This window comes from Megalops cyprinoides, chromosome 13 (assembly GCF_013368585.1).
Source record: "Megalops cyprinoides isolate fMegCyp1 chromosome 13, fMegCyp1.pri, whole genome shotgun sequence".
NCBI lineage: Eukaryota > Metazoa > Chordata > Actinopteri > Elopiformes > Megalopidae > Megalops > Megalops cyprinoides.
The window spans coordinates 22,551,261-22,563,688 of NC_050595.1; the positions used below are offsets into that span (position 1 = coordinate 22,551,261).

At 46.1% G+C, this 12,428-nt stretch overlaps 1 protein-coding gene across 6 annotated transcripts in view; it reads right to left on the bottom strand.

Annotated features, from left to right (window-relative positions):
• furina (furin (paired basic amino acid cleaving enzyme) a) overlaps positions 1 to 12,428 on the bottom strand; it is a 94,026-nt gene that overhangs the window by 79,798 nt on the left and 1,800 nt on the right. For 2 of the 6 annotated variants that reach the window (XM_036543582.1, XM_036543579.1), the window contains exon 2: positions 5,657 to 6,010. In XM_036543582.1, the coding sequence (XP_036399475.1) occupies positions 5,657 to 5,836 (180 nt within the window). In that variant the 5' untranslated portion in view covers positions 5,837 to 6,010. Of the gene's footprint in view, positions 1 to 5,656; positions 6,011 to 8,563; positions 8,600 to 9,054; positions 9,128 to 12,226; positions 12,423 to 12,428 lie in introns of those variants that run through there. The other 4 variants (XM_036543583.1, XM_036543584.1, XM_036543585.1 and 1 more) reach the window with 4 other exon arrangements.

Below are 12,428 nucleotides of genomic sequence, written 5' to 3' on the forward strand. Positions count from 1 at the left end.
CCATTCCGGCGTGTCACAGTCAGTTTGCTCTGCAAGGTGAGCACAACGTTTCCGTGTTGCTTTTTGTGCACAAAACTGTCACCCCTGCCTAAAGCTTGTGAGCGACAGGACGGTCATGAGGATAATGAGATGGGGTATCTGGAAGGCATCCAGGAGCCGCGGGGAGAGCCCTCCCAACCTTGGGGCCCGAGTTCAGAGCCCTGAGGCACTCCAGCCCGCCCTCATTAATCCAGTCGCTGCCCCGCTCATCACCATAATCAAAACGGCTCATTTGTTACATCACCGCCCACTGTAGCGTCCCGTGCGCCGCCGCCGCCGCCGCCTCATTGGCCTGTTTTGATTTCCTTAATGGAGTATTTTAGCGGGAGAGCGCCGTGACAAAGGACAGCTTGCTCAGCGAACTCGATAGCATATCAGGCCATCAACCTTGCCTGATGGATTCCCCGGCCTTGAACACAAAACAACTCCGCGGCTCAGCTCGGCACAGGGGTATCTCTGAGAACTTTGGGCTGGCACAGAAAGTCCCGCACGCACTCGCCGGTGAACCCGTCACCGTTCGATTTTCGATTTTTTCTTTTGTGCAGCGTCTGGTGCTGCCTTTTGACCGAGACTTTCTAGGTCACCCGAGATGCGACTTATCCTGTAGATCAAAGGAAGAACGCAAAAAAACCACTTGTTTTTCTGTGGGTGTTAAAGAAAAAAATCCCCGCAGAGGAAGGTGGGATGTGATAAACACCGCGGTTGCGCTGCGGTCGCAGTCATCATGCTAACTCTACAAACAGCACAGATGCTGTTACACTTAAGACAGGCAGCCAGCACTCGAATGACACAGATACTAAACCCAGACCTGAATGAGTGACTCAAGATGATACACTGGGAGTACAGTGTTCACCCTCAATGGACACAGGAATGGAAACAGTTTTCTGTCATCCCACGAATTACTACAACTAAACCCTCGCAATGAAGAATGAAGAACACGCAATGATGAAAATGTCTTCTCACCCCTCTGAAGAAAGCCCGACACTCACCATCCCCCCTGGGTGGAGAGAGGAGTTATTAAAAACAGGGCTGAAAGCATAACTATGTGACTAATGTATCTCGTGCTCAGGTTAATGACACCACCTGCAGCTCCACCAATCCTTGCCCACCACATAAACAGCCACTAGGGGCCTGCCTGCCAGCTCACTTTTCTCATGAACATCTCACTGCAGGGCAAGAGAGAGAGAGAGCTGGAATTCTTATTTAAAAAAAAAAAAAAAAAAGAACTGCCCACGCACATGCCAAAAAAATGCAGTGGCGTAAGTCAAAAAAAGAAATAAACTTGAAGTACAACTCGAAATTCCCCTAGCAACGGGAGGTGGTCGGAGACCGATGTGCTGTCTGCGAGGCCGTGCCCCTTCCTCTGACGGTGGCCTCGGGTTCCACCAGGTTTGTCCTTGTTGTGAAAAATACTTTGGCTTTGCAAGAACTCAAGGGTCAAGTTAAATATTACTGAAGCAAACTTACTAATCTAGTCAGTTAGCTAAGGTGAAGTTGGGTCTTGCCAAACAAGAACAGAAGGACCTGGGCTGTCTAAAACTCTCCTGGAAATTAGTGACATATGTGTCCGCTGAGTAAAGCAATGGTAAAAATTTACATTTGTACCTTAAATATTTACTGGGACATGGGGAACTGTAGCAGTTACATGTTTTGAGCCTACCTTGCCCTCATGCACATTTTGTCACAAACTTGGTTTAACATTAAAATTCTGAACTCTTTGAACATCCCACCCTAGTAGTACCCTATGAGGATCTGTTGGGAGGATATTCAGAAGCATTACTTTGCCAAAGGTACCATAAGCGATTTCCGCTTTGCGATATGATGTTCTCCAGACTCTACTGCATAATTTCAGCGGCAGAGGTTTAGCCAACTGGATGATGGCAGGAGTCTGCAGCGAGGGACTGGCTTTCCTCAAGGCGAACGGCCTGATCCTAAACAGTAAGTAGATCCGTCACACGGGAGGCCACTAAGGCCACTAATCACATATTGATTGTCACACTGGGGAGCGCAGACGGGAAGAAGAGGGGACCAACATCTGGCTGCTCGCTCCGCTGGAACAAAGCAATGCAGCTCCCGTGGGAGGGAGGAGGCCCAGATAAGCCTGGCTTACTGTCACCGCAGAGCCGAATTAGCGCTGCTGTCAAGCACACGCTAAAAGGGGCAGGGCTTTATGTAAGGAGGATGGGACAGGGGGGCTTGGAGCGAATCCCCCCCCCCCCCTCATCCAGGTCCTTAATCTTGGAATCATTGCTTAAGAAGAAGCCCTGGCCCTTCCTGCAGGTGCGCTAACCAATCACAACGCAGCAGTGCTAGAGGCTCTGCTACAGAGGGGAATCAGTCTATCACAAGGCACACATTCGATCAAGCACTCCCAGCGTCTATCCACAGGTGACTGAGGCATCCCAGACAATTTGCAACTGGTATTTCATCATTCAAACAGGTTTGGTCAGATGTGACATCTCTCGTCCCTCTGGAACAGGCAAATGCCCTTAGGAGGTAACCATCTTTCGGGTGGGATATCAAGGTCCTGACTCATAGCGGTCATTCAGGATCCCACGGCTCTTATCGCAGAGAGAAAGGGTGTTAACCCCATTGTACTGGCCAAATTCCCATACTGCCTCCTTTAATCTCGCCACCTTATCACCCCCCTGCAGTTAATTGGTAATGTAATCCCTTCTCTTTCCTGCTCTCCTTGTTTCCCTAGTATATCAGTGTGAAGGAGAAATCAGCTCCCAGTTGGGACGTTCTTGGTTAAATCAAGGTTAAATAAAACACATTCACTCTCAGCACCGGGTGGGTGTGGCTGAGGACCCTCGAAAGTTACTGCTACAGCTGTGGCCGTGGTGTTGGGGTCACCTTCCCCCGCACTGACGCAAATACCGTTTCCACAGAGCGTGCACACAAAAATACACTTGACTTCCATATTCTGAAAGGCTGGCATTTTGATCATGAGAGAATTAGCTGAGCAAGCATGAGAAATGCAGTTTTCACCTCCTATAAAAGTTAGCGCCCAGGCAAAGGCAACCGCAAACTCAACTGCTGTTTAACTGCAGTTACTTGTTTATCTTGTAACTGATCACAGGAAGTGTGTCTGTGGTAGCACTGAAAATACACTGTGGCATGAATTACCAACGTTAGGGGGACAACGTGCTTAAGACAACAACCGCAAAATGGGTATGAAAAAGAAAAACGTAGAGGGCAGGGTGACAAAATTGGGAAAAACAGAACAGCCCTTTCAAACCAAGGAAAATTAGTGGCTCTACGCTTTACAATGCCGAGGTAGGGGGACCGCTGCCACAATTCAGCCTGCCAGTCAGGTTATTATTACAGAGTAACAAGCCTTTAACATGACACCTGGCATACACAATCAGGTCAATTACAGCCGAACAATATGGTGCAGTCATCATGGCGCGCGGGGCTAATCAAAACACGTATTTACACGATGAGCAGAAGGGAGATGTCAAGGCAAATACCAGACCGCGTGACTACTTCAAAGGGCCTTTTGTTGTTGTTGTTGATTTGTTTTTTATGGGTTTGTCACAGGAAGCAGTTCCTTCACCCATGAAATTTTACCCACTGACTACGGACGCATGCAAATTTAATCAAATCTACAGTGGAGCCACTTGAGTGTGACAGACGCGGGTTTAGCGAGAAGCCATGGAACTCGGGGAGGAAGAGGCAGCGGAAGCGATCGCTGTGTAAACAGGATCCCTCCACTCCAGCCTCCAGTAAATACATCCCCGTACAAGGCAACTTCAGGGAACATAACGGCACGAAAAACCTCGGATAGGAAATGATTCATTTACTGTGCAGCCGCCCTCGAAGCTCGAGGACACGCTATATGTAGGAAAGGTTAATTATTCATGCGTTTGTCCTCAATTAGGATGGAGACGAAGCATCTCCACCCGACGCGCCGTTCCCGAGATTAGAGAACAGTCTGCTGCACCCCACCGCTGCCAGTTAACGTTTGTCTTCCTCTCCCTCGTAAGCACTTGGTAATCCTTGGTTGAAAGCCCCCCTTTACACACAAATGCGGATTGTGTATCTGGTCTGAAGGGGCCCATCTGTTGGGCTGGATAATCTGTTCTCCGCACACACAACAGGCTGTGCGGCGCCCAGGCAATCCCCCCGGAACAGGGGGTGCAGAACACCGGAGGAGAGAGAGGGGGCGGCATCCCCTCGAAGCGGGGTAAGGGGGGAAACCGCGGGGGTGGTGGGGGTGAAGAGGAAAAACTTTTCCCGCAAAGCCGGAGCAAATGTGTCGTCTTTTCTTTCGCCCCAAAGAGGGGGGGAAAAGACGACAAACAAAAAAGCCACTGTTGGATATTCCATCGAACGGAAACTGAGCACGCAAGGGGCGATGGAGTAATTAAGAGGTTACGTAAGCAGCCAGAAAGGGGAAAAAAGGATTTTCGCCCGTTCGGGCCTAATTGCTTGTTTGTTAGTGGGGCGCTCGCCGGGTTGCTTTCTGTACCAGACGTACGTTTAACGCAAACAAGGCAGATGAGCCCGGTGACCTCACTCGGGGAGCGCACCGCCAGCTGTTTGTACAGTGGCGCTGCGTGGAACGGCCCCGCCGCAGTGTAAATATGCGCTTCCGCAGGTGGACTCCATGCTGCGGCCGCGCCATTGGAGCTCGAGCCGCGAGCCAAAAGGTCATTTTAATCAGACAGGGATGACACACGCAGGTAAAGCGCTATCTGGCTGCAGCTGTGAGTCATTTTCTCCGGATCGACTTGGGCCAGCCACTCCGCGAGCCAGTCACTTAGCGGGTGACAGCTGCTGGAGAGATGCTCCCAGCATCCACGGCAACGTGGTGCAGTTTTCTGGCACCGGCTGCATTGTCGGGTTTGCTCTCAAGTCAAAGTGAATCTGAATGCAGCTGTGTTATGAAATCCATACTCTTTTGCCTTTCATTGTCCGGTATGCATAAACAGCTACCAGCTAAGTACCTAGAGACCCCCCCCCCCCCCCCAAAAGACTTCTGGCGCTACCTGCCAATCAATGCACTGCAACCCCTCACACAAAACTACACCGGACCAAGAAATTGCAGCTTAAGTATCTGAGGAGCTAAAGTACCTGAGGAAAATCGCTACAGCGCATAGCACAGAGTAAGCGGAGAGTGCAAACTGCTATGAGGTGATAAGGGAGCACACCAGCTAGCAAGTTCCATTGTCAGGATGAGACTGCAACACAGATTCTGCTCCACTCCAGGCTATAAGCCTAGAGCTGTTTAGCAAGCTGATACATGATTGGCTGTCATTATATAGGGACAACCCAAGGCACCCCAAGCCTGAAAATGCAAGGATAACAAAAAGACCCTAATTTGGTAAAATGATTTCAATTCTCTGGCAGAGGGAACATTTCCGCCGTTATGCATCTTTGTGAGTAAATATTTACAAATGATTTGCTTCTCTAGAAAAAGTAGTAAATATAAATGAAGAGAGACCACAGGAGATGTACACTTGTAAAAAATTGCAAAAGAGTGGGGGAAGGGGTGTTCCAGGAATTGGAAAATTACATTCTATTGATACACTTTAAGATGAGCTCTGAGCTAGGGAGGGGAGGGGAGAGGGTAATTGGAGAATCTAATTTTGGGATCAGGAAGTCTGCTCACGTTGCCATGGTTGATGAAGCCGTGTTTCCTGGCGATGCGGTCGGCCTCCTCGGCCCCCCCGGTCACGTGGACGGCCCAGGTGTTCGTGTAAACCTTCTGTCCCGCAGACGGCCTGACCGCTGAGGTCAGGAGGACCAGTAGCGTCCACAGCAGCAGCAGCGAGGCCAGCCGGAGATCCATGGAGAAGCGCGAAGGGGGGGGGGAGGAGGGGCGGGGGCTGGCGCCGAGCCCTGTGTTCCTGATAACAACCGAGTCCCGCGGTGGAGCTACCTTGCGATCACCTCGCGCTGGCCCGGGCGCATGTAAGCTGGAGGTCAGCTGGGGGACGGGGGGTCAGCACAGCGCAGGGGTCACCTGGGAGAGGGACAGAGAGAGAGAGAGAGACGGAACGGGTCATTCAGGAGCTGTGACACGCAGGACCACAAACTATTAGCGCCCCGCCATTAATCACAACAACTATCCATTTACATTCCCGAGCAGAGGAGAGTGATATATAATGAATGAAGTTCACAGAAACAGACTTGCTAAAAATAAAATGGATCCCAGCCCAATTTATGAGCAGCGGTAAGTAGCTAATGTATCGCCATCACGAACATCATTTAGGAAGAAAGACGACCTAAAATAGACCACAAGTTGGAGCTTCCTAGGTTATTGGGAACACACTGAATATATTAGAGACAATGGTTTTCAAGGTCAAGCACTTGTTTTAACAGTTTCTGTTCACGCCTGTTCATTGCTTAGACACATGCTAAATATAAGGCAACATTTACAATACATCATTTTAAAGGAAGCGACAATGGAATTGGAATTTGAATTTTTTTCTCATGTACTCTTTATGAACAGAAGCAAAACCGGAATCACTGTAAATCACTACAGTACCTGCTCAACAGCTTATTACGGTAAATACAGAACTGTGAAAAGCGCAACCTTGCATATGTAAACCACAGTCTTGCATTTCGAAAAGGAAGCGATCCGCCTTGAAGTAAAATTCAAATGGAATAGTGAAGTCGCAGTCAGAGCTGTAGAGCCCACAGTGGACCAAACGTAACACTGTGAAATGCCTGCCTCCGAAAGCCCAACCCCTGACAACAAATCCGCGCGCATTTAAATATTCATCATCCCTTCCAACGCTTGCCCTCCTCTGGCTTCCCCCGGTACCGGAGGCCGGTGGGGAAGGACGGTGTCTCTTAACGTACATTATACATAGGCCACTTCCTCACAACACTTCCTGGAGTAACTTCTGGGGAGGAATAGAACATGACACTGTCACGGGCAGAAAACAACACCGCCGCAGAACAACAGTCTGTTTAATCAATGAGAGGGGACCCGAGTGCGATGTTTCCCCCCTTTGTGGCACCTGTGCCGTCTCCCGCGCCCGTTTGCTGTATCCAGAACAAATTAACATTGATTACAGGACTGATAATAGATGAGACAACAGATTATTGTGCTGTGAAACACTATTAGCGGATTTATTTTTTTTTGTGTGCAGATTTCGGCGGTGAGGAATAAGCCTTCCGCATGATATTAAAGTGCAGTCTTATGCAAATATCCTGTCGGATGGGAAATTAGCCCGGTCAAAATGCCTGTAACGGCAGTAACGCTGAACAAAGGTAATCTCTGCTGCAACTGAGTCAGCCAGCCTCCCACAAACTGTGATGAGATACAGAGAAGCTAAAAGCTCGCACAGGAAGTCATTGTGGATTCTGTATACACTAATAAGTAGGGGTCGTGAACTCGCAATCGTATATTGCAACCTCTTCCGTTTGGAGACGTGACAAAAACAGGACACGGCAGCGCACAACAGGAAAAATAATCTTCATGTGCAGTAACATGAAAGGCCATCTGCGTAACTGCAGATTGCTCTCCAAGCCTAACCTGGAGTCACCTTTTGAATCTGAAATAAGCAGGGAAAAGTCTCAGAAGATGGGAAAAGGTCTCAGCATGCAAAGGTTCAACTAATGTGGGAAAAGGTTTTGGATGTACGAAGGTCTTAGAAAACATAGAAAAGGTCACAGAGAACATGATGAAGATCTCAAACAATGTGGTCCACAAAGTAAACGCAACATATTAATCATATCAACTGAATCAACATGTCATCTTAGCTCACCTGGATTAACTAACCTGATAACAACTGACAACTACATTATTGTTAAATGAAAGGCCTTTCCTTTCCAAGTGCATTACTTGAACAGGGGAAAGAGTTATTATCTGGTTCCAATGGAGTTCTTGTTGAATTGGGAGTTCTTTCAGATGCTCTGTGTGTGTGTGTGTGTGTGTGTGTGTCAGAAAGAGAGAAAGAAATAGGGAGGGAGGGAGAGAGGGATTGAGAAAGAAGGAAGAGTGAGTGGAGGAGCGATTTGAGCTCATGATTTCTTCAAAGACGGGAACAGTTAGCGGAGCTCCCCTGGGACCTCTCCCTGCCTATGCGGCACCCTTGAGGCTACGCACAGGAAGACTAAAAGCAGCAAATACACAAAACATGCTGGTTCCTATTTGAAGCACACTTGGAATTTGGGAATTTATATAAATAAATTTCAAAATGCTAATGAAAAATAACATTCTTTTACCAACTCGCTAAAATAAGAAAAACGTGCAGTACATAGCAGAACTGAAAAAAAGAAAGAAAAAAAAAAGGTTGAAAGTGTACACATTTAAGGCGCCCATAAAACAGAGCTATCAACAACAGAGTGTAGAAAGTAGAAACAAAGACAAGTGGATCGAAGTTGTCATACAGCAGGCTTTCATTAGAGCCCATTAAAGCCAGAAATAGCAGGCTAAGCTACAGAACGTTGTGCCTTAGAATAAACGGCAGCAACAATCACAAGGAACCGCTGTCCCTGGAAACCATGGTTCGTGTGCAGGAACACGCGCTGACAGACACCGCTAACTTCAGGCAAAAACTCTTACCAGCTCTACAGTTCAACAACATCTATAACACGGCACCTGGAAACGACACAGACAAATGGGAAACAGTGAAATTAAAACACTACACCGTCAAGAGAGCAAAATTCTGAAAGTGGCCCACAATTTAGAACTAGTGGAGCTTTTTAAGGCAAATTCATAATACGCTGAAGTTCATGTTTACGTCTGCAGTATTTCTTTGCTGTAGGTAGAAACACATGAATGATGCTGTCACAACACGAAACAGTTTAAAAACAGAAAATCAACACTTCATTACATAGCTAATGAAAAAGAAACGCTTTATTTCACCCAGCCACGGCTTGTCACATGATGGAGTGTGGCAGCAGCAGTGACGATGACAGCTCCTTGTGCCGGCTTTTCAGTGTTTAAAGCTGGCTCTGTTCCCTTTAATAGACTATATAGTGCTTGCTTCTGTTCCAACAAAGTAGATCAAACTCTACAAATAAGCAGCAGCGGTTATTTTGCTTGTAACTCACCTCTGTTATGCTCAGCAAGGTAGAAACAGAGTAGTAACCCTGACTTGTATAACTGCACTGACAGAAATTCAACAGCATCTAGATAACAACCTGACAGCTACTGGCACTTTAAGCAATATGACCCTTGCATCACAAAGCAATCAATGCGAGAAATGTTTGTGTTGAGTATCTGCGTCGGGAAGATCCAAAGTCCTCGACAAACAAACATTAAAATTTGCAACCAGCTCCTCCCTGCAGAAGAACTGACTGAGCACTCAGATTTGGAATTAATCCCACGGTGCATAAATGTTGTAATAGCTTTTCTAAGAATAGAAAAAAAAAAAAATTGAAAATATTTAGGTTCGGAGTGGCATTCCGAACAGAATGTCGAAAAAAAAAACGAGTACTGAAAAGCCTCCTTGCTGGTGAGCAAAATTCTGACTCACTTCACTGCCTGCCCTGAAAAATGCATTTACTTAAAAATGCTTTTGTGAACAAATGGCATAAAATTAAAAACATGTATGTCATGCGGAAGCTATCAAATCATGCCCAGGCAACTAGTTCTCCTACACAGTGCGTGCTAAACCATGATGTGCAAAGGAAAACCAGCGCAACGAAAACTTAAAGCCACAGCAAAATTGCAAGAAGTTTACTTTCAGTCTTGGAGGGACTTTGCTCTGTGAACTAGCCCTAATGATATCAATCCAGCAAAGTGAAGACAGACTCTCGTTGCTCAGAACTGACACTGACACTAACAACAAACAGGACACACACATCCAGAGAAAAGGTTTGACTGCTCTTTCTTCTTCCTTGTGCTGTGAATTAATTGGAATTTGCTATTAGACTGTGCAAATAGGTACCAGAGCTCTGAATAAAATATCAAATACATTTTGATGTATTCTGGAAGTAAAAAAAAAAATCGAGGAAATCTGAAGCAGCTGTTAAAAAAATAACTCTTCAATCATAAAACGGATCAGGTGCAAGCAATGTACACTGATTCAGGAAAGTAAACGCCAACATTCTGACATTTACCTAACATTTTGTACATGCACTGATGCTAGCAGTTCCCTGCACTTAGACTGGTTTGTCAAGATGAATACATCCAAACACATTTCAGTGGTTGCAGCATTATTCTATGAAAGGTGTCCGATTTGTTTTTATGCTTCGGGGGAGCCGATCCTTCCATTTCCTCATAGTTGCTTCCTTTGGTATGTAATTTACTGAACGGTAATCGGGATGGCAAAGTGTTGGCCGTAGGTATTTACGTCCTAGCGCAAGTAGATTTCACACCTTTCGCCCCGTTCAAAACAAGAAATCGTGACGCCCGTCAAAACGTTAATGAAACGCTTTTAACAAACCGATAAAAAAGGGCTGAAGGCGATTAAAGCTCACCTTCAGGCTCCGTTAGGTTCTCTGCTGGGTGTTTTTGTTTTGCTCTCAAACAGACTGCCTGTGCCGCTTGGCCGCGCACACCTAGCGCCAGCCTGTAACGTCTGCTCTAAACCCACGTTTCGAAGTACACCCTCTCCTCCTGACCTCATTATAAGGCGCAAATGCACCTCCAGCGAAAAACGCTGAAACGCGTTTCTTAGCCAAGAGTGGTTGAACCGCAGCGTTACCAGGAAAGCGGATGACGGCGGCGCTTCGGGTGGTGTTTTTAAATGCCTGGAAGCAAGCCGTTTCGACACCAGTGTGTTTTTTTTTTGTCAGGAGTGTGAATACCAGCAAAATCTACAGATCAAAATCTTGTTTGGCATACGCTACAAAAAGACAGGATGGGAAAGTGCTGAGAGTGTATTCGCTTCGAAGAAAAAATTACGCGATTTAAAGACTTCAGAAACACAAACGCAAACACGTAAAAGATGAACCAACGTGAACCGTGTGAGTTCTACACGTTTTCACATAACTCGCCAACTATAATCAAGTAAAAGGCATTACCAGTCACCCTTAAAATCGTCCACCATTTGGGCACTCTGCAGAACCCTGCTCGAGTCTTTAAGCATGTTTCTCCTGCCAATCTAAAGTGTCACTATTGCTAACAAGCAAGGCGATATGTCCTAGAGGGCTCGATGACACTCAAAAGCATGACAGCCAGGTTAAGCCATTTTTCAGCGACGACACCACACTTCACTCCAATTTTAATTTCACCCAGTTTTAAGAAAAGGCACACTGAACACGAACAAACCCGAGAAATATTATGCCGTAGCTAAAGTAAACAACATTAGTGCCTCACTAAAAAAGGTTCAAGTAGGTACCACTGCAACAATTAAGGCTCAGGGACTGTAATGAACCGTGTGGGCAACAACCGGGCGCCTGGTTGTTGATATGCAAACATGAGACATTTTTAGTCGGTATAATACAGGATTTGAAAGGAAGAAATTGCCAATTCAAGGAGCCGCACTTAATTGTATCAAACACAACATGTGCGGTAATATCACCAGACATGACCCACCCTAACAGCGCTGACTCACTCGGCGGTAAAGCCACTTCAGTTTTCAGTACGCGTCCTCCGCTTAATTTCCAAGGCAAGTTAATTCCAGTACCCACCTCGTGGGAAAACAATAAATTAGGCTAAACATTAGCTTGGCTAGTCAACACTAAAACAATCAAAATGAACAAATAACAAGGTAACGGGTGCTGCCTCTGACAACGCTCATTTAAAATAAGACCCTCAAGATAAACTCCATCTTGTGAGAGAAAAGCCTTACCGATATGGGTTAAAGCGGACAGCACCATGACCAAATTCAGCCGTGAAAAATGGAACTAAACCCAGTAAGACAACCTACCGTCTGAAAAAGGTTTCCCGTTTTCTTACCTAGGAAAATAAACGATATCTTCCGACATTCCCACAAACATTCAAACCCGAGAAAACACCTGTATGAGTTAAGTCACAGGTATACCTCCTTTCAAAATGTAATGAATTAAATTAGGGAAGTTCGCAACTATATTTCCCCGATGTGACGTTTTTGCGAATATTAAGCACAAAACAATCTCACCAAACGACATGTTAGTATAAATGAACAAATTAATACATTAAATCAAGTCTCAAATCTCTCTCAGTATCTGTAACATGCTGAAAATATACAGACGCTTTTTGCTCTTTAAAATGACATAGATTGGAATCGCTCACCAGTCTCTAAGAAAGCGCATCATGCCCATTACTTTTTCAAAACATGTAACATGCAATAGTTACCTGAAAGTTTGACTTGAATGTTTAATGTTAGGCTGACATACCTTCTTAGCGAGAACAGATGAGGTTACAGGTACAGAATGACTACACTGGCGCGTAAAATTTCAGTTAAATACGACTTACGAAGCTCACTACAGCCTGTGATTTTCATATAACGATAACGCATACAATCGCTCTAGTTAAACCCCCTAGTAAAGTCTTAAAA